General features: G+C 39.2%; 2 protein-coding genes across 4 annotated transcripts; one reads left to right on the top strand and one right to left on the bottom strand.

Moving 5' to 3' along the window:
• Positions 1-1,065: 1,065 nt before the first annotated feature.
• Positions 1,066-13,440, top strand: sart1 (spliceosome associated factor 1, recruiter of U4/U6.U5 tri-snRNP). 2 transcript variants are annotated; one of them, XM_017698757.2, is made up of 21 exons: positions 1,066-1,188; positions 1,466-1,798; positions 2,380-2,434; positions 2,522-2,577; positions 2,667-2,793; positions 4,155-4,260; positions 4,359-4,436; positions 4,608-4,707; positions 4,791-4,933; positions 5,074-5,280; positions 6,676-6,788; positions 6,912-7,063; positions 7,412-7,536; positions 7,674-7,838; positions 8,251-8,361; positions 8,501-8,588; positions 8,692-8,782; positions 8,937-9,072; positions 9,170-9,259; positions 12,732-12,853; positions 13,069-13,440. In XM_017698757.2, exons 2-21 carry the CDS (start codon positions 1,525-1,527, stop codon positions 13,085-13,087), a joined length of 2,358 nt encoding a protein of 785 aa, XP_017554246.2. In that variant the 5' UTR covers positions 1,066-1,188; positions 1,466-1,524; the 3' UTR covers positions 13,088-13,440. The 2 variants fall into 2 exon arrangements, with proteins under 2 accessions (XP_017554246.2, XP_017554247.2); XM_017698758.2 differs by having other exon boundaries at positions 1,104-1,256.
• On the bottom strand, positions 13,270-22,875 carry hif1al2 (hypoxia inducible factor 1 subunit alpha, like 2). Of its 2 annotated transcripts, XM_017698759.2 has the most exons (14): positions 22,715-22,875; positions 19,135-19,376; positions 18,914-19,044; positions 18,654-18,738; positions 17,642-17,718; positions 17,354-17,529; positions 17,149-17,255; positions 16,220-16,367; positions 15,701-15,858; positions 15,550-15,614; positions 14,487-14,716; positions 14,327-14,405; positions 14,137-14,245; positions 13,270-14,039 (listed from the first exon to the last, which is right to left on the bottom strand). In XM_017698759.2, exons 1-14 carry the CDS (start codon positions 22,816-22,818, stop codon positions 13,765-13,767), a joined length of 1,986 nt encoding a protein of 661 aa, XP_017554248.1. In that variant the 5' UTR covers positions 22,819-22,875; the 3' UTR covers positions 13,270-13,764. The 2 variants fall into 2 exon arrangements, with proteins under 2 accessions (XP_017554248.1, XP_017554249.1); XM_017698760.2 differs by lacking the exons at positions 14,327-14,405; positions 14,487-14,716.
• Between the last annotated feature and the right edge of the window lie 3,029 nt (positions 22,876-25,904).

Here is a 25,904-nt window from a genome sequence, read left to right as displayed (position 1 = left end):
GGCTTTTGTTTGAATCCTATTTTCTGTCCATTTGCTACGTTTATCTCGTTTGTGATTCCTGTCTTTCCCCTTTTGGATTAACCTGTGTTTTGACTTTTTGGCTTGGAATTTGACTTTGACTGATGTTTTGCCCCTTTTTGGATTCTGCTACCTACTGATTATTAAACCTTCTGATCCTCACATCCGCAAGTGTCTATCTGTTTGTTACACAATCATAAAACAGCATGAAATTAGCAACTAAATTAGAATGACTAAAATAGGGCTGCATAAAAAGTAGATTTTCCTCATAAATATACTTGATTGAAAGTATTTATATTAATCAAATACATGTACCTGAGTAAATGTAACTATTACCATCCATCTCTTCACAGGTCATTCATACATATGGCATGAAGTAAGCTAGTCTTGGACTAATTTGCAGTGCTAATGAATGACCTTTGGAAAATCTTTTCAAGCTAGGAAATTTCAAAGATTTGACCAGAATATCTTATCTGTCTCAGTTGCTGAGATCTAAGTAAAGTAATTCGAGGTGGTTTTATGTGAAATGCTACATTGTAGACAAACTTGTTTTTACACCGATGGTGATTAGAATCAGTTTTAAATTGAAAATTTAAATAAAAAATGGATCAACAACAAAACCATCTCAAAACGGTCATAAAATAATGTCTCCGGTGCGAGGAAGCGTATTCAGCCATTTCATATAATACGTTTTTTAGAGCTTTCAAAGGCTTCGGATGTCTGGTTCCTATCAGCACCACGGTGTACAATGCTGACTGGTTAATGTTCTAAAACGGTACGTTTCGCATTGAACGGCACGTAAATGACTCTCTTTACATCTTTACAAATTCATTTTAAAGAATTTTTAAGGATGAAATTTCCCTTTAATCTGTGTGTGGGAAACTGACTACTAGTGAAACTAGTAAACTAGCTACGTTTCAGTGTCACACTGAATGGCACAAATATAAACTAAATTCTAAAAAACAGAACAAAAACCACAGAAAAGCTTTGTCTTTTAACCGCAGGTCCTGGAGAAAGCGGGTCGTTAACGGGCCTCCTCGCCGCTGAGCGGCAGTGAGGGGTAAGTAGCACGTTTGACCTGGAAGGAGATACGAGGTTCGTCGAAACGCTCTGTGACGACTGCTGAGCCGTGTTTGTGCTACAGTCGCCAGCTTATCCAGCGGCTTCAAGGTGTGTTTTAAAGGCTGTAACAGACACATTTCACGCCGCAGCAGAGGAGTAGAGGTTCTCTGTTGTTGGTATGTGTAGTCGGTTCTCGGTCAGAAGGCGTTTGCTTAGATCGTAGTTACGCTGCTAACTAGTTAGCACGTTAGCTGGAACCTAGCGAGGCTGTTTGTGTGCGGTCGATGTTCGTGCAGATGGCAGAGTGTCTTTGATTTGTCTGCTTCTGATCTTGCTCTGTGAATAGTTTGGACCTTTATCCCGCTGCTTTCGTGTTTGTTGTCAGGAATAACGTCCGCTGGCTGACTAACTTCTCCAATATCCAGCAACAAACCCGTCACCGAAATGGGCTCGTCTAAGAAACACAAAGAGAAGGACAAGGAGAGGGACCCAGAGGAGCGGCACCGTGAGCACAAAAAACACCGACACAAGGAGAGAGACAGGGATAAGGAGAGGGATGGGAGGGAGAAGGAGAAGGAGAAGGAGAAGAGGAAAAGGTCCCGCTCCCGAGAGAGGAGCAGCCGAGGAGAGAAGGAGAGTCGCAGTAAAGGGGAGAAGAGCAGCGGAGAGCCGCGGGTAAAGAAGGAAAAGGTTGATGCTGGTTATGAGGAGAGTGAAGGTGAGTCTGCAGATATCACTGAAAAATTTAAATGTATTGTTTAGGGTTTTGAGTGTCATTTGCCACCTTTCCAAGTCAAAAGTCTAAGTCAACGTTGTTGTTATTCTCTGTCGTCACATGTGTATAAAATGAGGATCAGTATAGCTTGATTTAGCCCAAAACACTGTGCTACACTTAGAGCAGCAGCCCCCTATATATACAATAAATACAGCCAGTAATCTATACAAATCACTATAGGGTACAGTTAGCCATAAAGTATACAAACATTAAGTGTTGGACAGTAGAGACTAGACGACGGCCAATGAGTGCAGAATAGGCCACTTGTAGCACTGGCTGCTGTGTATATCCATATATTGTTTGCATACTGATTAGAAGTAATCCTTATCAGCTTTCCGTGGAAACCACTGTCGCAGATCAGAACTAGACATCTGGGTGCAACCTGCCTGTTTTTGTACTTAATATATTTTGTATTTATAGCTCTGAATCAGAAATTGTATAGAGTTTGAAAATGTAGTTAGTAAAACCCCTATCTTTTGTACTCTTTTAACTTTATCATATATTTTTTGATGGTTCATTTACAGATATTGCTCCAAAATCTGCGAGTGGTGATGCTTCACTCAGCATTGAAGAAACCAAGTATGTTGTGAAAATGTTTGTTTAAGTAGAAACTTTTGCGTCTTGGTATATTTTACACCTAACTGTTTCCTGTTTTCCTTCTCTCAGTAAGTTGAGGGCCAAACTGGGTCTGAAGCCTCTGGAGCTGAATGAGAACAAAAAAGGTGAGGTATAGGTGTCTAGCAAGACTAGCTTTATAAAATAAACACATTTTTGGCAATGCCGCTTACTCACTAATGTTTTCTGACCTCAGAGCTCGGCACAAAGGAGGAACCCTTGTTGGCTGAGACAATAAACCCTGCACAGATCAAACAGCAGGCCGACATAAGAGAGAAGCTTGCTGCTCTCAAAGAGAAACGTCTGCTCAATCAAAAACTTGGGTATGAATATCTTACATTTTGTCTGCTTCTTCCCCATCGTAGGTCTTAACTTTATACCTAGTGTGACTAGATTTTGTTAGTGAAATTCCATGAGCGAAATGATGTAAATTAAAGATTTCAAAATAAAAATATCTTGTATTATGCAGGATAAAACTTAAATAAAGTACAATATGGCCTAGCATATTGGAGCAAGTGCCCTAAAACAAGCTTCCTTAGTAGGGCGTAAGGGGGAGGAAAACACTTTATAGGAAGCGAGTGAACTTATGAACTTCTCAAGGCCGAATGGCCAAGATGGAAAAACACCAGCAATCATGCTAGGACGTGTTAGGATATGCCTGGTACAGTGTCATTTTTTTAAAAATGATACATACTGGGCTTGGAGATAATGGTTTCCACATGACTCCATATGATAGACCTATGGATATCAATTTGGACAGAATGGTGGTGTCATGAGATCTGGAGATAATAAAAAAGAGGTGGGGTAACACCCCACCCTTACTGAGGGTATAAAATATGTGTACAAACCCTGTATATGTGTGTGCGCTGCCTGAGGGCCATTCTCCATGCTCGAAGAAGGAATAAATGACCTGCACTTCTGAAATCTGAAGTCTTCTCGTATTTTTTAGTTCATTTGATTCTTTTATTTTCTTTCAACAAACAATTGATTTTTGTCTTATTTTACCAACCATAAATAATACCTAGGCTTGGTAGTTAAACAAGTGTTGAGTGACGACATAAACTACACATGGTTTCATTGGAATTTGCTGTGATTTGTATGGACTTTCAGAATGAGTCAACTTTGCAAGCAAAACTTTGTGTCGAGTTCACTTTTGGTGAATTTGGTGAGTCTTCAAACAAATTGCAATACTGCTTTGGCTGCATTGACCTGAGGAGAGAGGAGTTTATATACCAGCAAGATACAAAATGGAGAAAGCACTGATTTTGTCAGTGTATAATACACTTAGTTCCTCCCAACTGACTAGAAATAGACACATAAAAAGTGGCAACAGGATACACATACAGCTAAGTGTATTGAATGGTATCTTTTCTTTTGTTTATAGTAGGCAAGTTTGGCAGCTTACTACTAAGATAGCTGCTTGACTAGTAGTAAGTGCTGTACGCAAGTACCACCAACCGTGCCAGTTATAGAACTGTGCTATAGTGAGACTATAACTGTTAGCTAGCTTACTCTGTGTACCAAAATAGTTTGCGTGTTGCAAATGACAGTTTTTTGTGTGACTGCAGCTTTAGGAATGAACTGTATCTTCCATCTTCAGTTGTAAAACTGTGCTCAGATGGGGAGCATTCTGTCTCATGTAGCTTTTGATCATCTTTATGTTCATCTTTGTGTCTCTTGTCAGCAAAGTGAAGACCCTTGGAGAGGAAGAACCATGGTTGGACGATACTGCTGCCTGGGTGGAAAGGAGTCGCAAACTAGCTAAAGAAAAGGAGATGGCAGAGAAGAGGGTAAAGGGTTTCTGGCAAAGGGCTTGACATTTATACGTACCTCACACAGAATATTCTTAATATAAGATTGTGTTACAGCCTTTTATTTATTCTCATAGGCCAAACTCCTGGAAGAGATGGATGAGGAATTTGGTGTGAGCAATCTGGTCGAGCAGGAGTTTGCACAGAGCAAGAAGGTTGGAGATTTACCAGAATTTCTTGGATTTCTTTCTCTCTCTTTTTCTTTTTTTTTTTAAATACACACATCCATTAATAAGCTAAGTAGTATTGGGATTGTGTTGGGTTGACAAATACATATTACAAATACTATTTTTTAATTTATTTACCCCCCCCCCCCACCCCCCCAGGAGGCTTACAGTTCACAGGACCTTAAAGGTCTTGCTGTGCAACACAAGATTGAATCCTTTAAAGAGGGGGAAACAGTCATCCTGACTCTACAAGACAAAGGTGAGTGTTGGATCATTATTCCAGAAATGCGTCCTCTTCACCTACACTTGTGTACACGTGTTCACAATGTGGTCTTGTTACAGGTGTTTTGGAAGAGGAGGAGGACATGCTGGTGAATGTGGGTCTGGTGGACCGAGAGAAAGCAGAGAAGAATGTGGAGCTTAAGAAAAAGAAGCCTGATTACAAACCCTATGATGAGGAGGAGAGTGTAGACGACATGGTCATGGTCAGCTGACTCACTGACTCTGCCTTAAATCTGTATATTTTAGCACTATATGGAACTTGATATATTTTATTATTTATGGTCTTTAAGATGCTCTGTTGCTTATACTGTTCCTCCCTCTTGCACATTATCCACTCTCTTAGTTCAAACCAAAGTCCATCCTGTCAAAATATGATGAGGAAATAGAGGGAGAGAAGAAGAAAAGTTTCCGGCTCAGTGCTGGAGGCTTTGTTACTGGGGAGAGAGAGCGCGAGTTACAGGCCATTAGAGAGTCCCTGCACAACCAGGCACAAACTCTGGAGATGCCTGCTCTGACCCTGGCCACAGAATACTATACCCCACAGGAGCTGGTAAGTCGTCATGTGTTATTGCCTAACCAACTGTCAAATTGGTTCTACTAGACTGGCCTACTGTAAAGGACATGGTGAATGACTGAATGAGAGGTTTTCAAGAGCTACTGCGAAATACCGAAGCCAAGGTTAGCCAGAGTATTAGCATTTATGTTGGGTTTTTTTTTTTTCTTCTTTTTTTTTCTTTTGGGTTGTAGAACTTTCAGTAGTGCTGAGACTGGTTAGATTCTGTTCTAAATTCATATGATTTGCATCCTGCAATTCCTGCAGACTTTCAAACCGCAAATCTCTCATTTTGGCACATCACAAAGGTGTTCCATTGGATTCAGATCCAGTGACTAGGAACGCCACTTAAGAACTTTGAACTAATTGTCATGTTCATGAAACCAGTTGGAGACAACTTTTGCTTTGTGACAGAGTGCATTGTCCTGCTGGAAGTAGCCATTAGATGAGAAGTAAATTGTGGCCATGTAGGGATGCACACGATCAGCAGTAATGCTCAAATATACTGTGGCATTCAAGCGACGATTGATTGGTATTAATGGGCCAAAAGTGTGCCGAAAACATCCCCCACACCATTACACCACCTCCACCAGCCTGGACTGTTGACACAAGGCAGGCTGGGTCCATGGATTCATGTTGTCTGTGCCAAAATGTGACCTAAGCCCCCAGCATTGAGATTCATCAAGATCAGGACACTTTTTTTTTTTCTTTTTTTTTTTTTTCTTTTTTTCTTTCTAGTCTTCAGCTGTTCAGTTTCAGTAAGCCTGTTTCCAGCTGCAATCTCAGCTTTTTGTTCTTGGCTGACAGAAGTGGCACCCAACATGGACTTCTGCTGTTTTAGTTGTTTCTGTCTGTAGGTTTGCCACTCACTGTATGTTTTTCTTTATTGCACAATTTTGAAGCTCTAGAGAATGTTCTCTCTAAATAATTGTATCAATGAGCAGGTGTATATGCTAGCTATTTTATAAACGTTTATGTTGCTGGTTACATAATCACAAGCAGTTGTCAGCTACTCATTTTAAACAAAACTGGGTTCTGTTGTAACTTAATATGGTTTTGGACCATTTCCTTTATTAAAATTTGCTGCCGTCTTGCCCCACTTACCAGTATAGTTCCAGTCCATGCAAGGAACATTAATATCTCCATCACTACAGAATTCAGTTGATTTGTGCATACCTGTCAAGTGTTTTACAGTAGCTTTGGTCATGACTCAACCAATCAGAGCCAGAAAAATCTGTTTATGTTTGATATTTTGATGGGTTGCATCAGTAAATGAGGCTTGCCAGGTTGATGACAAATTGCTTACTAATGACATTCATGTATTGGTCAAAAGAATTTTCCAAAGTTTGCATTCTTAATAGGGTTTGATTGTGATTGTGTTTTCACTGTTAGGTGAGCTTCAAGAAGACCAAACGTCGAGTGAAGAAAATCCGGAAGAAGGAGAAAATTCTAAGGGCTGATGACCTTCTCACTGATGACTCCCGCAACACAGACTTTGGCTCCAGGTTAAACATCCGTCCCATTGCCTATGTGCAGTGCATTTCATTTTGTGCCACTTTTTTGTTTTCTTTTGGGTCTTTCTGGACTACTTGATTTGTGCACAACGACACGCACACTATCTCTTTTAGGACACGAGGGCGAGGGAGGAGGCAGGTAGATGAAGACGGAGAAGAGGAAGACTTTACTAAGGAGGATGACGACAGCAGCAGCAGCAAAGTGGCTGATGTGCTGCAGCAGTCTGATGACATTCGGATGGCTGACATGGATATTAGTGATGACGGTGAGAATGGCATAGTAGATTGTCCTTTAAGCTTCAATTTTAGGATTTTTAAAGGGAAATTTCACCAATGGTTCTAAATATCTGCACAGTTTTGATGTGAAATGGTGCATTGTAGAGAAACTTACCTGCTGAGATTTCTCTGCAGTGGTAGTGTTAGGAACCAGGGGTCTCAGCGTATTGTGTATATTATTGCATGCGGCACATTACACATTGAAACACTTGTTTACATCTTAAAGATTTAATTATACAGAAATTTTGATTTCCTTTGTAAGTTATCAGTATTTATAAAAAAGATCAAGAGGTTAAATTCAGTATGTAGATATATATTCTGTATATTCCCTCTTTCAGATGACCTTGTGGCTTCAGAGTCTACAGCCATAGAGGAGGATGAGGCGGAGCTGGAGCTGCAGAAACAGCTGGAAAAACAGAGGAAGCTTAAACAGAAACAGATGCTGAAGGATTCGGGAGAAAAGGCAATGAAAGATCTGCTGCTTAGCTGACATCTCTTCTTTATTACTTTGTCCTTTGTCCTTGAATAAATGCAGAGCCGTTAAAAAAATGAAGGTGGTATTCTTCTGTATGACCCATTTCTTCTCATTCATCAATGCAGGTGGCGGAGCATCTGCAAGAATTGGTGAGGACCAGAGATGATGAAGATGACCCTGAGAAGAAGAACAACATTGTCTTCAATGCTACCTCAGAGTTCTGCCGCACACTAGGAGATATTCCCACCTATGGCCTGTCAGGCAACCGAGAGGACCAGGAGGACATCATGGTAAATATTCCACTACAGCTTCACAGAGCACTGAGAGAAATGCATAGGTGATGCTTTGTTAATTGTTTTGGTGATTTTAGCTCTGTCAGTTTTGGAATGTTATACATTGTTATATTATTATTCAGTAAATTATTTTTGGTGAAATTGAAATACTGGTGCTGTGGAAATAATTCCTCTAGTTATATTTGGGTATTCTGTGTGTTTTTGTTTGCTTTTAATTCTGAGTCAAAGAAAAATAGGCAAATATAATTAACTAGAATTATTTGATATTTCATTATGTATGCCCTAAACAATCATTGTCATTATTACTATCCCACACGTCAGAGATTTCCACTTCTCGCAATAGATTTAATAGTCTTTGTGTCATTTCAACTCTGCTGGTTTTCATGACTGTTTTTTGGTGTTTGTTCAGGACTTTGAACAAGAGGAGGAGCGTGAGGGAGCTGGGGGCTCCAATTCAGAGAATGATGATAACGTGAGATGGAGCACAGTTAACTTGGACGAGGAGCAGAAGCAACCTGATGTGAGTCTTTAGTGCTTACTGGCCACGGGAAGACCCTAATTTTAAACAAATCCAGCGTCAATTGTGCTGCATTGTTGGTGCTGAATTACTTCAGGATTATGTGCTTTCTTTAATTACTATGTATTTGGTCTTTCTTTAGTTTACCACAGCTTCAACCACCATTCTGGATGAAGAGCCCATTGTTAATTCTGGCCTTGCAGCTGCCTTGCTGCTCTGCAAGAACAAAGGCAAGGCAGCAGCTTCATCAGTGTGCCTAATCAATATGTTAGTAATGTTTAATTTGATTGGATTAATAGGTAGATTGATTCTCCCTCTCTCTCTCTGTCACAGGATTATTGGAAACTCAGGTGCAGAAGGTGGCTCGAGTACGTGCTACAAAAGGAGCTCTGCCAAATGTTAACTACTGCATTGAAGATAAGATGTGAGTTGGTGTCTATATAACCCCTGAATATTTCAGAGTAAAATTCAGTTTGAAGTTTTGAATGAAGAGAGATCAAAAATTCATGTGTGTTGTCCCATGCAGTTCTTGTTCTGGTTGTGTTTTCTGTTTCATTCATTCTGTGTTTTTCCTTCAGGGCCATTGATGACAAGTACAGCAGGAGGGAGGAGTACAGGGGTTTCACTCAGGATTTCAAAGAGAAAGATGGATACAAGCCAGATGTCAAGATTGAATATGTAGATGAGTCTGGACGCAAGCTCACTCCTAAAGAGGTTCAACTTTTGTGTTGTTTCTCATTTACCAGAAAAATAGCAAATGTTATGTAGTGATTATGTATTTATTTTTCTTATTGTTTATGTCTTCGTTTAGGCTTTCAGGCAGCTCTCCCACCGTTTCCATGGTAAAGGCTCTGGAAAGATGAAGACTGAGAAAAGAATGAAAAAGCTGGAGGAAGAGGCGGTATGTTATTTGTGTTACATATTAAGCTGTTTGGGAAGGGACTTCTAGGGTTGCTTTTTTTTTTTTTTGTAGTAATAATAATATTTTATTTGATAAGTGCCTTTCAAGACACCTAAGGACACTGTACAATGAAAATAACAAATACCAAAAAAAAATAAAATGATAAAAACAAATTAATTTAAAAATGGCAAGTAGAAATCTGTACTCAACAGTACTCGTTGACAGTATTCGTTATTTTAAAAATAGCTTTGCACATAGCCAGGGTCGAACAAGCACGCACCTCAGAGGGGAGCCTGTGACAAATGTGACTTAGAGGAGCGAAGAGTGTGAGCTGGAGAGTATAGCTGTAGCAGACTACTAAGGTAGGAGGGGGCAAGGCCATTCAGAGATTTAAAACCCAGCACAAGCAATTTGTATCGAATGTGATACTGTACTGGGATCCAATGAAGCTGTTTCAGAGTTGGACTGATGTACTCCCAGGATCCTGTGTGGGTTAAAACCAAACTTCTAATCTGGGTTGAAGAAGAGACCGTATAACCAGGAATAGAGACAGCAGTGTTGCTTATTTTTTTTAATTGTTGCTGGAGAAACAATTAATATGGCCTCTGACTTATTACTATTCAGACTCAGGAAATGCTCAGGCATCCATGTCCTAACATCAGCTAAATAATTAATCAAAACTGAGGGTGGTAAACTGAGAGATGGGTGTGGGTGTGTGTGTGTCTAATTTATTTATATATCTCGATCTGCACGTCATCCACAAAACACAAACTGCACTCCATGTCACCTGATGATGTCACAAAGGGGGAGCACGTACAATATAAAGAGCAAATGGCCAAGAACTGACCCCTGAGGTTCACCACATGAGCATGAGTCAGATCTGTTACCCCCAATAGAGACAAACTGCTGGCTGTCTGCTAGATAAGACAGGCAAGAACCAGGCAAGTGCAGTACCAGACATGCCAATCAAATTTTTAAGTAGGCCTTGGCATACTGTGTCAAAAGCAGCAGTAAGGTCCAATAGAACAAGCAAATTCAACAAACCCTTATTAGCTGCTATTAAGAGATCATTCACCACCCTAACAAGCAGTTTCAATGCTGTGATTCTTTCTAAAAACCAGACTGGAAAGCTTCAAACAGGTCTTTGGATTCGGTATGGTCTATTAATTGGACTGCTATCGTCCGTTCAAATATTTTGGTGAGAAATGGGAGATTGGCCTGTAATTTGCTAAGTTCTCAGGGTCTAAACCAGTCTTCTTGAGAACAGGCATAATGGCAGCAAATTTCAAAGAAGCTGGGACAAAACCTGAACTGAGCGATGCGTTGATAACCTGAGTGATGAGAGGATTAATTGTGAAGCATGACAAGCTTTCACCTAGTGTATTGGCTTGGGGGTCCAGTTGGTAAGTGGTAGCTCTAGAGGACTTAAGACAAAGCTTTCATGCACAGTATTAAAAATGGAAAAACAACTGCCGTTAAATTAAAAAGACGGAGGCTGAAAATTCAGTGAAACTAAAATAGGCTGAAATTGAGTCAATTTAATTTGTTTTTTTTTTTCTTTCTTTTTTTTTTTTCTTTCTTTTCATAAACCGCAAGCAAAGTTCTGGTGATGGGGCCAGAGGGAAACATTTCATAGACCAAAGTAACTTTTCAACAGTTTAAAAAAAAAAAAAAAGCTCTAGAATTACCATGTGGCCTTTCTTCAATTCCTCCTTATAGCTAAAAACACAGTTCATGCCCTCGCTTACAGAGACTGTCACGCCAGTTTATTCAGCTTTCAGTTTGCGCAGTTCTGGTGTGTACCAAGGAGCAGGATGTGAAAAGAGAGTTTCATCATAATGGGACACTAGGATATCAGGATTCATAGATTCGAGTATAGGAACCTGACTAAGCATATTCATAAAGACAGAAGGACTAATGTATTTTATATTTATAAAAGTGAACTGGCATGTGTCGCGCTGCCCATGTTGGTGACATGGTAAAAGAACATCAAAGAAAACATGAATAGATCAATGCCACGCATATTAGTGGGAGAAATGCTAGTGGAACAAACAATATTAAAGATATGACCTTTTGTCATGTGTAGGGAAGTCCACATTCTAGGTGAGGTTGAAACACTAAACTAATTTAAAAATTCAGTGGCAAATGAACAATTACTAGAATCAACATGAACATTAAAATCTCCAAGCAGCAGCATGTCAGAATACTTAGGACTGAGTGAGGTGAGTAATCAGAAGGCTCAGAAATGAAAACAGGAGTTACTTTAGGGGGACGATAGACAAGCACAGTCAGGTCTAGCAGCAGAAATAAGCACAGCCAGGCATTCAAATGATGTCATATGAAGTACTGGAACAGTTTTTACTCTTGAGCTTGGATCTGTGCACCACAGCAAGTCCTCCACCACGGCTAGTTAAACGTAGTTGGTCCACATATTGATGGTGAGCAGGTAGAATTTGGTTCAGAGCAAAATAGTCATTAGGTTGTTTTACAAGTTTGTCAAACATAGCAAATCAATATTATGTTCCAAAATCAGCCATAACCGTCGCCTTGCTTCTTAGAGAGCGAACATTGAACAGAGCACAATTAACATTCAGGTCGTGCTCATTGGAGACATTCGTTATTGGAACATAGTGTAGATTCCGACTGCTTATTCTGTTGCAACATCCTGACAACCTCACGTCAATGTGACAACCAGAGTGGGGAAATATTGTTAGAATGCTGTCGGCAGACAACAGTCCGACCTAAACTACGGTGGCAATATTTGGGCCTTCGCAAGATTTCATGGTGACGATGCATGAGTAACGGAGCTGGGGTTTTGTACCGTGAATTTTGAAGAGCATAAAGTTCACTGAATGAGTACCTTATCGTTACGATGCGTCCGCTGTGATAGTTGCAGCCGTCACAGCCCAGCAGTCAAAGGAGCAATCCCAGAATAATCCACGTTATGGATTACAGAGGTAATCACAGTAGCAGGAGCTGTTAGACTGAACTAGCAGACATGAAAACAGGTGATCTGCTAATTGCACTACAGCAAACGCTCCACTCCACGAACGCAGTGTAGCACAGGGAGAGCTCCGCAGCACAGAACTCGCACTGTCGTAGCAGACAGAGCAGTACGGTGCAGTACAGGATCGAATCAATGCAGAAACTGATATCTTATGTTTCTGTACATGTGTTTTCTTATTTAGAATGTTAGTTTGGGACACAAACTTAATTTAAAATGGCAGAATCTTCAGTGATGTTGGATCACATTTTTGTATCTGTTTTAAAGGTCTGAAAAAGGGTAGGCCCAATATTGTACAACTGAAGTTTGTACAAACAGGGCATATTGTCGTACAGCATGAACAATCACACAATACACGTTTCTTGCAGATTACAAATTTTCTCCATATCATGCAGCCATGTACCATGTACAGCCTCACTTTCTTGCCTATTTAGTTGTTTAGGCTGACAAGCTTGTCTCACCCTACAGCTGCTGAAGAAGATGAGTAGCAGTGACACTCCTCTAGGCACAGTGGCTCTACTGCAGGAGAAACAGAAGTCTCAGAAAACTCCCTACATTGTGCTCAGCGGTAGTGGAAAGAGCATGAATGCGTAAGCAATTTCACTTTTACATGTTGGTGTGTATAGATGCTTTTGAGCACTTTCGGCAAGTTGGAGATTCACTAATGATTTACAGTGACAAATGGGCTTTTTCTCCCATTAGAAAAGCTACTTTAAGTAAAACAAAAAAACATTGAATATATATTATATATGGTTTATTTTTGCCATTCTTTTGTAAATAACAAATGTAACATTTCTTTTTACAGGAACACCATCACCAAATAGATGCATCTGTGTTCTGAAACTCAACATATTCTTCTGCAGCAGATCGTCTTTCAGAAGAAAATGGTCTTGTAAACTTTCGAAGAAGTCTCTTCACTTATTAAAATCAAGTAGGCACACAGTGGTGTATATAAAGATAGTCTGATATTTGAATCTCATGTTTAAAAAGTTATTCATTCTTTTTCTTAATTAAAATCTTGCGCTTAAAAATGGACCATATGGATTACCTTTTCAGTGAATGGAGTGTTCGAGGAGGGGATTTTTTTTTCTTTTAAACATGCCCGTAAATAAAACTTGGTGTTTTAAGTGTTGTACAGCTCTGAAAAAAAAATAAAGAACTGGATATATTGAATTGAGTCCAGAGCATAGATGTCTACATGATCGATTTCTGAGGTGGATCTTTCTGTAGTTGTTATGGTTGCTATTATTATGGCACCAGAATCCACATCCTGTCTTTTCTGATATGAATGAGGATAAGTACTGTATGTGTCCATGTGACATCAGAAATGTTGCTTTACATTTACTGTGAACATCAAAGGATATTAGAAATGTGTAGAAGTATAAGTTAAGATGCATACGTGAAATCGATTCTATAAAAGATATGCTAAAGGCATGTTTACACTTCAGAAAAGCTTATAGCTCTGTTTCGAGGCATATTTACACTTCAGTTGCTGCCCTCATTAGTACCAAGACACTCCTAGAGCAACTTGGTCCAAGACGGTGGACAGTTCAATCCCCTGAAGCAACTGAGAAGTGGATCCTAGAGGGGCATTCAGCTCACATTCCAGTCCACTCAGTATGGGCAAGCCAGGTGGAGCTGGGATCATTTTTTCTTCAGTGTTTTGGGTGCTGTGCTGCAAGAACAGTGCTGGAGGACACCATGGGAGTTTGGAGTACACTGGTGCCCAAGACGCTGATCCCAGAGGGTTCTGGTAACGGCAGAGTGTTGGTTCATCTAATTTGATAACAGAAAACAAAATGTAAGGTTTTAGAGAAACATGTATGTGCATGAATGTACTGTGTCTCCTTGAGTTTTAGAGATCACATCTTACCATAATATTTTCCCAGGCTTTTTCTGAGCTGTTGCGAGACATTTGCTATGCCTGTCCTCCACTGAGGTGTGTTGTTTTGAGAAGAGGGGACTGGACTGTTACACCCCACCTAGTGCCATGAAACACAAAATTAGCCAATGATCCACGTTATTTTCAGAAGAAGCCCAAAACAAAAATATGCACATATTACTTGTTGCTTTGTGTTCACTGTGTGCAGGATGTTATGTCTTTGCCTTGATGATATGAATCCCGGAGGATTCTTGCTAAACCTAAAGCAAGAGAAAATGGTTTGAAGCAGTGAAGGAAAAGAAGACGATGTCCATCCAAGCAGTTTCTAACAAAAGACATACCTATTTGTTAGGGAAGAATAACTGTCAGAGTGTTGCAAGGTAGGTGAAAAGCTTTTTGTTGTCTCCAAGGAAGGGTGTTGCTCTGGGTCCAGTGTTAAGCATGGCCTAGTGGGATATCTGTTCAAGCCTGAATTGTTTACTACTCCATCTAAAGTAGGAGTTAACTGGAAGTCTTCCTCGTCCATTGGGATATATGGAGCCAGGCTATCCAAATCCAGTTCACAAATCTCCTGTAGAAAGGAAACACAATTTTCACACAGCCTCTTAGCACTGGCGATGCACGAGTCCATCAGTAGGCGTGGGCATCAAAAAGGTAGGCAGCGGATGTTTTGGAAACGGTGTCATGTAATTGTCACAGTTTTTACAGTGTGGGTATATTATTTAATAGATGTGTATAATAAATTTGATTCCCCAGACACAGAGTAAGCATAGGTCTAGACTCAAAAGGATTTTCGTTGGTGAGTCATCCGTGCTATTGTAATTTAGTCCAGGACTAGACTAATTCCATGTTCTGGAAACTGGCCCCAGACTATTTATTAATTATTTCTTTTAAGATTAGCCTTCAGTACTTATTTAGTAAGTACAATGCATCATTCACCTACTGCTGTGAAACTTATATGTAGGTTATATAGAGAGGAAAAGAAAGTTTAGGCCCACTGACAGATCCTTATAGTCAAAAGCAGTAGTCACCAGCCCTAATCCTGAACATCTACCCTCCTTGGTAGGCTTAACTTCCAGCCACAGTCTGCTTGCTCCAGCTAATTATCTTCTGCAGAAGGCCTAGACTGGCTGGATCAATAGGTTGAGGGGTGGGGAAAAGTTAGATACTGGGAGGAAATAACTGCAGAAAAGTAGATTTCCACGATTGCTGGCCAGTTGGTCAGCAGTTGGCTCTGTAGGCCCTTCAGAAAACTTAAAAATGTGCAGGGCTGAGGGTCCTCCAGGACCAGGGTTGGGAGCCACTGGTTTAAAGGATTAAATCTCATGATGGTCTAGCTGCCAATATCAGATTCCCATATGTTTCTTGAAACTCTCATAATACTATGATTACAAATATACTCACACATGTGAGAGAGTTACACGCTGGTGACTTTTGCGTTATCTCTGAATGGTCACTGGCTGCACCATCTGGAGAAAACATGCATCATGTCAGCACTTATCAGTGATAAGTTCTTCTTACTCTTGATGGGATCTGGTCATGTCTGAGTATTTACCTCTCTTGTAGTGAGGAAGCACAGAGCTTGTGTGCTTGTCAGTTGTTGAAGATGTTGTAGTGAGTGATGTACACACTTTAGGCTGGAGGGAGTCCTGTGGTTTCAGCAGGTGCTGTGTCTGTTCCAGAGAAAACACCACATCTGCCATCTCCACTCCACTGAGGTGAAACAGACAGGATGGATGGTATTAGAGCTGTTGCCTGTAATAGCCTACCAAAGGGCAGAATCCTAATCATCCTTTCTGTAGAGGACAAAATACAGTGAGTTGACAGTTTACCAGCTACATCTACCTTGTACCTACCGTCATTAACCACTTTAGCTTGACAAATAATTTGGTAAATACATTTGGAATATGTTTTTATTTCCATGTGGGAACACCTGTTGTACAAAATCCTATATAATTAAAAGTAGCTTTACCTGTAGGTGTTCCTGATTAAATGAGTGTGGGTAGAAGGTAGCTAATGAACTGGCGACTCTGTATACTCACAAGTCTGCACCCTTGTCAGAATGCATTCTAACCTCAGAACGTAGTTGATACACACAATGCTTTCTGGCTTCCCCGTGCGAATGTTGTACACCACTGTAGCGTCTGTCTCTACCCAGACATAACCGCCATGTTTCTGCAGCAGCCGATATTTCCCAGTGCATACCTGGCCCTTCGCCAACACTGTCCCAGACAGACAGTTGAACAGCATTTAAAAACTGTATCACTTTGTTCAAAGCAATGGTTTGGACAAAAGTCAAAAATACACAACTTTCCCTTTAACCTAAATGTAATCGATCAGCAAAGATGTGTTTGGTATCTAAAGTTTAGTTTTGCACTGGAGCTATTATGCTAATGTGGCTAAGAAATAATAGAAGCTTATGACCTCCTATTAGCACAATTTCACGTTTAAATACACATTTGCCTCAAACCCATGTAATTTTTTTGAGTAATCTCAAATACAGTGAGTCATGACGTTTCTGGTGCTATATGACTTATTGCTGTCTATAAAATTGAACAAAACTACATTGCATAGCTAAAAACTATAGGAGCAGCCATTTGAAATCTGAGTTTTGTCTGTACTTTTAGCTGTTGTAATATAACAGTAAGTTATACAGTCAGAAACCACGTAAGTAAGTCTGAGATTGTTAAATGACTATGCTGTTTGAGAAAAGTAGAGGTGGGTAATCCAGATCCACCAAGTAAAAACCCTCCCCAGGATTTTGTTGCAACTACCTGAAAACCTTTGTTGCTGGTTTGAGGAAACCAGAGAAGCCAGGCAGTTGGAACAAAATTCTGGGGCGGAATGGAGCCTTTTAGCTCCATTGCAAAACTAAATAAGCAAAAACCAAACGTCTGATGATCCACCTACATTTGGACTAAGAGGAAGTTTACTTTTTTACCTCTTTAATAAGAAAAGCACAAAAACATGTTATGGCATTTAGATAGGTGAATCTTCACTCACAGCAGAGATGTGACTGGAGGATATGCTGGCAGTCATATGGGTGATAGTATTGGTACACAGACTGACCACACAGCTCAGTGTCACGAAAACCAGTCAATTCCAGGACCCTGAACCAGAGGGAGCACCATAAGAGAAGTGGAACTTCAAGAAGTGAGTGGAGAAGGTCAAAGAATTGCAGCCTGAGTATAGTTGCTATGCGTTATACCCAGAGTGACAGTAGGTGAACTTCATATCTGGGCCGTGGGTGCTCAGGAATGCTTTGACATTCAGATAAGATTCTCTCTCAATGACATCCTGCACAGGCAATGACCGGCACAGCAGAAGAAGACAGCTACAACCTGGCATACTGGACGACTTCTTTACTCCAGTGCAGTGAATTACCTGTGTGTGGACAGAAAGACAGATGTGAAGAGAAAGAAAGTAGAAGGATACAGCTTCTTGTGTTTTGTGTTCTTTTGTCTTCTATATCTAATAGGCAGGCAAAAAGAGTTACCTTCCAGGGAGTTAGCTTGTGGTTGGTTGCACCTTTGATGCGGAGGAAAATGTCACATTTCTGCTGTCCTTGGCTCCCTGAAGTACATACGTTGCACATTTTTTAAAGCGACAGTTTGGCACAATGTAATTTCCACAGTTTGAACCATTTGCACTAAAGAAATGAGGATGATGCTGCTCACAACAATGGAAGATACTCACAACTACATTCATAAAACCTCACTCATCTGGTTGGTTAAGTAGAACAGCTTATGTAACATTTACAGATAGGATGATGTGAAGCCCCACTGGTATTATACACCAAAAGCAACTGGAGTGCTAATAGTGCCCCCTTGTGGAGAATCATCAGCCTGCTACATGGGAGTGAGTGTGTGTGTTATGAGACATGTCCATTAAGTGCCTTACGTCTAAAAATGGATAAAATTACAGAGAGAACGCTGGCATCAGGGTAGCTAACACTAATGATTTTAGCTATGCAGTATACTTTTGTCCCTGTACAATATTTTTTGTCCTTCATCCTGAACAATACCTATAACAACTGTTCCTGCATTACAGAAGAAAATGATTGCACTGTGCAGGCAATCCACACTCCATTGACAGCACAAAATCTGGCATCATTAATTACCAGATATTATGGTGCAAGATAATATAGCCCAGTCCAGATTAAAGATTTGATACAATTTGCCATAGACTAATAATGTAGCTATCATAATCTTTCAACACATAAGCCATGTACTCAATTTTCTCTGAAAAATGAAGGCTCAATTTGTTCTTTTATAATCAAATACAATGTCTGACTGCCATCATATCATATAGTGATGTTCTATATTTATTTTACATACCTCAGATTTTGTTTAATTTATTTTATTTTAGTGTGGGATAGACACACAATATACATAAGTGGATTAGACTGTATATACTGATTCCTTAAGTTTGAACACAGATACTGTTGATGCTCATTTTAAAGATCAACAGAAATTTGATTACAAGAAGAATTGTAATAGTTTCACTACCTATCAGCTTTGTAAGAATCTCTTTTAACTCCTTTTGATCGCAGGGATGCAAGAAATCAAACAAACTCCGCCCAATCAGATCCATCTGAAATACAGAAATAATCTTTTTTCAAAACAATGTTGGAAACAGTATTTTTGCAAGATCTAATGTGGCCTGCTCTGTTTAGAATTTGGTCTCTCACCTCAGAGTATGTTAAATGAGAATATTTACAGTTATAATGATATCACTCTCTGATATTTTCTGTACGAGGTTATTTTACCTGGTTGATTCCTGTGTGAGATGTGGCATCCTTTGTGGTGAAGATGATCTTGCCATTCAGTGACACTATAAGCAGGAATCCTCCAAGTGTTTGGTAATGAAACCACCTCTCATTCACTCCTGCAGGCTCTCCTGTAAATGACAGCTACCATTATAAACACACTATGAACTCAGCTTTCCTTCGTGATGCGGATGCCCAAGCTGCATCTTCTGCACATTCACCTTGGCTTGAAGACAGATGCTGGGTGGTGGCTGGTGCTGTGTTAGAGGCAGGAGAGTTGAGGAGCACTCTGAGGCGCAGGTATGCGATTGTGAGTCTGATGACTGAGGCTTTATCCAGCTGAGCCTCCACGTTTGAGACCAGGGGTAGCAGTGCTGCTATCTCTCTGAACAGCTGGCTCTCCTTTTCCCTCCTGCTACGAGCCGCCACACGGGACCGAGCCTTCCTCCACTCTGTACACACCCTGCATCAAACGATCACATGCCAAAAGTCTAATGAACGTCCTTTCCTTCAGTACACAGCAGCAAAACTGCTCCAATAGTCAATTAAATTGCTTAATAAATATATAAAAAAGTAAATTAATTTTACAAAGTAAAATAAAGTAGAATTTAATTCATAGAAATAGAATAGAATTTTAGCTAAATAATTAAATTGGAATACATAATTAAAGAAAGGAAGAAAATAAGAGGGCATTTTACAAATTTGCAAAACAAACACATTTCCTTTTTATTTTTAAAATAAATTAATAAGAAAGGAAATGAAAATAAAGAAAAACATACATATTTAAAACAATTTTATCAAATAAACACTTTAGTATCGTTTTAAAATACAGATTTTTTTAGATAAACTTAAATACATATTTTAAGTCACTGAATTCATTAAAATAAAACAAATACAATACCTCCCTTTTAAATGTTTTTTTTTTTTCCCTTTACAGTGCAGGCGCACCTTTCCAGATGCTGTAGTGGCTGTTTTATCTGGTAAAGTGTATTATGGGAGGTGCACTTTGTAGGTTTACAGTAACTGACTGAAGCCCCTCTGTTGCTGCACAAGTAACTCAACCTATCCATCAATGGAAAGACACCAAGGAATCAACACTAAGCAGACATCACTTGAGTGGTGGATCATTATCAGTGCTGTAGTGACACGTGGGTGTAGCATGTTAATGGGTGTGGCGTTGGTGCGAGCGCATCGGGTGCAGCAGTGTTACTGATGGTTTTAAGGTACAGGGCATTTGACTTTTGTCAAAAATTGTTATGAAAAATAATAAAAATTCTTTTAAGTTTTTAGTGAAGAAAATGGTTTGAATAGAGCCATGAACACTCACAGGACCCTTTGCATGATTAAATGGTTCTTTGCATCATGAAAATGATCTTCAGATTGATGGATAATGTGCTATAGAGGGTTTTATATAGCACCAAAAAGGGTTCTTCCATTGGTACAAGCTTGACATCATGATAGTAGATTGTTTTTGGTTGCCTTCAGAAAGGTGCTACGTAGAACCATCTACAGCACATTCTCTCAGTCAATCTTACGTCGTTCATGACGTAAAGAACCGAAGGTTCTTTGCGTGTTCATGGTTCTATGTAGAACCTTTTTTTTAAACTAAAGAACCCTCTTTTTTAAGAGTGTACTCTATAGTGCATGGATTATATACACATGACCTGAATGAGTCTGAGCTGAGTGGTAACCAAGCATTCAACCCCTTCACCTTAAAAGCTTCTCATAATGAAAATGCAAAATAAAGCTCGCTGAGTCTCAGGCCATGATTCTCCACCATCACAGTGCAGCACATTATACAAAACTTAAGAAATCCCTCCAACTCTTTCAATCTTTCTCTTTTCTGTTAATCCTTACAACAAACACAAAAGATGTTTCCTGAAAAAAACTTACTTAAAGATGAAAACTAATCTCATAATTAAATCTCATATAATTTATTACAAAACAAAAACATTAGTTATCTGTGTGCTCTTACACATTTTGTCACGTGTAAAAATTCTGTTTCTGTGAAAGGTTGATGATAAGGTTTTTAGACTTCTTGAGAATGTTGTTTGGTGTGAGAAGACAAAATCCTACTAGCGTCATTTTCCTGTGATAGATAGAACACTGCTTGCTGGTGGAATTTGAGACGTCATGGTTGCGTCACTTCGTCTTATCACTCCAATGCTGAGCAGTCTGCAGAGACTGATACTGAAAGTGCAGCTTTTTGTCTACTTTGTCATTCTGCAAGTAGTGCTTTAGTGTCATATTCAACATAAAAAAAAAATATATAACTATATATATATATATATATGTATATATATATATATATATATATATATATATATATAAAACACACACACGCACACACACACTCTCTCTCACTGGCCACTTTATTAGGTATACCTTGCTGGTAAAAGATTGGACCCCCTTTTGCCTTCAGAACTGCCGTAATTCTTCATGGCATAATTTCAACAAGGTGTTGGAAACATTCCTCAGAGATTTTGGTTGGTTATTTGAGTTCCTGTTGCCTTTCTATCATCTGGAACCAGTCTGCCCATTCTCCTCTGACCTCTCACATCAACGAGGCATTTTCGTCCACACAACTGCCGCTGACTGGATATTTTCTCTTTTTCTGACCATTCTCTGTAAACCCTAGAAATGGTTGTGCGTGAAAATCCCAGTAGATCAGCAGTTTCTGAAATACTCAGACCAGCCCGTCTGGCACCAACAACCACGCCACGTTAAAAGTAACTTAAATCACCTTTCTTCCCCGTTCTGATGCTCGGTCTGCACTTCAGCAAGTTGTCTTGACCACCTCTACATGCCTAAATGCACTGAGTTACAGCCATGTGATTGGCTGATGAGCTATATGTGTTAACAAGCAACTGAACCTAATAAAGTGGCCGGTGAGTGTATATATGTGTGTATGTGTATATATATATATATATATATATATATATATATATATATATATATATATATATATATATATATATACACACACACACACACAAGGGCTGTAACAATCATGAAATTGTAGCTGACGATTAATTATCATGTAAATAATTGCAATTAACAATTTAATTGTCTTTTCTAGTTCAAAGGGGGCCAAATTGGCTTATTAACTTATCTTGCATCCTAGCTATGTTGGATTAAGAGATAACAGTGGTTATGATGTTGAAATGATACAACACACAAATACTCACACAGATTTAAATAAAACTTAGTTGCGATCATGTGTACATTCAAGCAGAGCTACAAATATAAACAAAAAAACAATCGTTCTGCCTCATATACACTACAAATGTTAGAATTAGCTACATAACAAATACACCAACATTACTCACAACACTCTGAACATGGTAGAGTGGAACGTTAGTCAAAGCATTTACTGCTGTCTTTTATTTACATTTATCTGCTTCAACCCGACTCATCCATGTCATCTAATGACTGTGGAAAATGGTAGTCCTGTGTATAACAGCAGTTTATAAAAAGTGCAACTTTTCCTGTGGAGAAATACTTTCAGAATTATGATTTTCAAACTGAGTGAAAATGTTCAATACTGAGATAAGCGGTTCAACTTTCAACAAAATGATGAGGATTTGTCCTCGTTACCATTTACCTTTCATACATCCATTTTTTTTAATTAAAAAAAACTTTTTGCAAAATTCAATTATTTTTACAGTTTCAACACAAAAGGTTTGGAAGGTAAGAGTCCCCCAGTTGTACATATAAACTTAATATATAAGTGGAATTAAAAGAAATACAAATCGCAAGGCAATGGGTCTACTGTTGTCAGTTTTTTGTATGATATCTTACCTTGCCTTCTTCTGCTCACTGACTTTTTGTTTGCATTTCTGTTTCACCTTCAGCTTGTGCTCAGAAGAATCCTTCAGAACCGTTTGTAGTTGCTCTGTTATCATTGTGATTTCCAAGTAGACTCACAAACAGCTGCCAGTCATGTTGGTAGCTGCCACACTGTGTGTTTAAAGTGTGGAAATATACAGGCTTTCAGATCTTTGGCCAATCACACATCTCAGACTGGTGGGCTTGTCTGTTCACACCCATTTCTCCTGCAGCCTTTTTCAAAAGCTCTGTATGACAGTTGGCCATCATGCACAGAGGCATGTCCACTGAGAAAATGTATTTTAGCTTTTAGGTAGATTGTATACACCAGGTAGATGCCCCTGGTGTATACAATAACTAATTTAATCGAAAATAAGTTAACATCCTTTACAGGGAACAAGCTTAAAATTCAGGAACTAATCAATAATGGTGCATTAAAATGTACAAAAGTGTGTTCTCTGTAGACATTGTGCAAATTTCACACAGAAACTCAACAAAACATGTAATTTGACTGGGACAGACAGACGTCTGCATATGACTGAGGCACTGTCAAGGAAATTAATACCCAAGAAAAACGTTTTTAGCATTTAGTTTGCCTTTATCAACATTGCATATAAAAAAACTAAGGCATATCACTGTTGTCAGAAGAAAACCTTGTATCTTCAAAATTGTAACTTTACAGGAGAAGGAAAAAACCTGTAAGTCAGTAGAACCAGACGTCTTTCCAAGTCACTTTTGGGACGTTTTTTTTCATCCATTCATCATGAAATTTACAGACAATGTAACAGACAATAGGCATTTGCAAATTGTCAAAAACTAAAAAATGATAAAAATGGAGATACAAGGTTTTCTTCCGACAGCAGCGATATGTGAGGAAATGTGTTGTTTACAGTCCTCCTACAGTACACCACTTCACCTCAGACCACTTTGAATAACATCTCTACAATTAAATTGTGCAGAAAGTTTGAAAAATCAGTGGGATTCCTCCTTAACTGCTACAATACCAAAATAAAAATGTATGTTTGCAGGGTTGTTTAACATCCACATTACCCATTTTAATCAACAGCAAAACATTAAGTAACATTGTTTTCTGACCTGGAGGAGCAGCTTGGGAAGCCAGCTCCAGAACAGCATGAGGAATAAGCACAAGAGCTGGAGCCCTGTGTGCTCTCCAGAGCACTGGGTGGTGCTGTGGGATCCAGCGCTGACCCACTTGTGCTCTCTGGAGCACTGGGCGGCACTGTGGTACCTGAATTGCTACAAAAAAGCTACAAGTGTATACCTTTAGCCTCAGAGTGGAACGCCTTCCTACAGCGCTCTGGATCCCTGTTAAAGTTCCTGGGGAGGTCAGCTGGTGAGGAGGGTTTGGTAGTGGCCGAATGGGGCATGCTACATGCAAAGTTGGGATGTATTAGAATACACGTATTGGGAATACTAATTCAAAATACAGAAATGAAGTATCTATATTCAGTCCATGTTACATTTTTAAGGCACTATTCAGAATACAGTTACTTTTAACATTTTTAGGAGAATGATTTAGACACAAATAAAAAATTTACTTAGACACAAATAAAAAAACATGCTTTAAAAGTAACATCATCAATGCTTGTTTATTTATTGTATAACTTTTCAAATCAGCACAAGGTGTGTTGTAAATATGCTTACTATACAAACTCTAAAGAGGCCCTCAGTTAATGGCTTCTTTACAAACACTGGAGTTCCTGCTAAAGCCTAAGTAGATTGATAAATCAGTGTGATGAGCCTTTTATGAATCTCAGCATTACTGAGTTCATTTGAGGGATGATTACACTCCTAGGGGATTATGGAGCAATGGACAGAGTCATGTGGTGAGAGAGGAAATACATGCTGAGAATTTCAGATCCTCATTTAAGTGATAGGTAAATTTTTCACATATTAACAGAAGAATTACATGAAGAAAACTGCCAACCAGTAACAGACAAAACATTCATAATTTCATATAGTTACATATCGCTGCTGTCAGAACAAAACCTTGTATCTCCATTTTTGTGGTTTTTCAGTTTTTGCCATAATCTAAAAATGTCTGAATGTTAAAATTTCATGATGAATGGACCAAAAGAAATGTCCCAAAATTACTTGTAAAAAAAAGTCTGGTTCCATTGACTTACATTGAAGTTAATGTAAGTTTTTTCCTTTTCCTGTAAAGTTACCATTTTGGAGATACAAGGTTTTGTTCCAACAACAGCAATATGAAATATTTCAGCCACTGGCATAGGACATAGCTCCCCCCTCGACCCAGAAAGATAAGCAGCTTAAAAATGAACCATTTCGCATAAAACTGTCTGTCATGGAGCTTTTAAGAGCATTAAACTCTTTAGAGGTTTGGTTCCTATCATCACTCCTGTGAACAGTTTTCACTCTAAGTTTCTCTACAGTGAAGTATTTAATATAAAGCTATGACTTTCTATGTTTACATCTCTCACACACATTTTCTAAGGGGTGCTAGAGCCTATCCCAGCGCTCATTGGGTGGTATGAAACACACACTTATACATTAATACATACTCACACCTAAGGGCAATGTAGCATCTCCAATTCGCTTGACTACATGTTTCTGGGAGGAAACTCGCTCCACTATTTACATACTATGACTTTTTAAAAAATGGTGGAATTCCCCTTTAATTGAGTAAGATTTTGACACAGTATCCATCTTTTCACTTCAGTACAGTTTTGTCAGTTTTCCCTCTTGTTTTACACTGCGCAGTGTGAGGAAAAAAATCCCATTAATGGTAAAACACATTAGGCTGCTTTCATATTCAAAATATAAAAGGAAACGTTCTCCACACTTTTAAAGTTTTTTGATTGCGTTCTAAGTTTGTTACTGCAGACATTACTGAGAGGGCAGATTCTTTCTGGCCTTGATATCAGACATGAGAGGTGCAGTATTTTGGTACATGCCCAAAACATAACAATCTTTTTTGTTAATATAATAAAAATATTTACAAATATTCATTGATTTCTTTAATCCCACTGCTGCATTTAACCCATCCGGGAAGTGAAACACCACATACACACTAGTGAATATACAGTGGGCAGTGTGCACACTTGCCCAGAGCGGTGGGCAGCCCTATCCACAGTGCCATTGGGTTAGGTGTCTTGCTCAAGGACACCTCAGTCATGGGCTG

Source organism: Pygocentrus nattereri, chromosome 16 (genome assembly GCF_015220715.1).
Source record: "Pygocentrus nattereri isolate fPygNat1 chromosome 16, fPygNat1.pri, whole genome shotgun sequence".
NCBI lineage: Eukaryota > Metazoa > Chordata > Actinopteri > Characiformes > Serrasalmidae > Pygocentrus > Pygocentrus nattereri.
The sequence above is the reverse complement of the archived record's forward strand: the minus strand, read 5'-3'. Positions and strand labels throughout refer to the sequence as shown.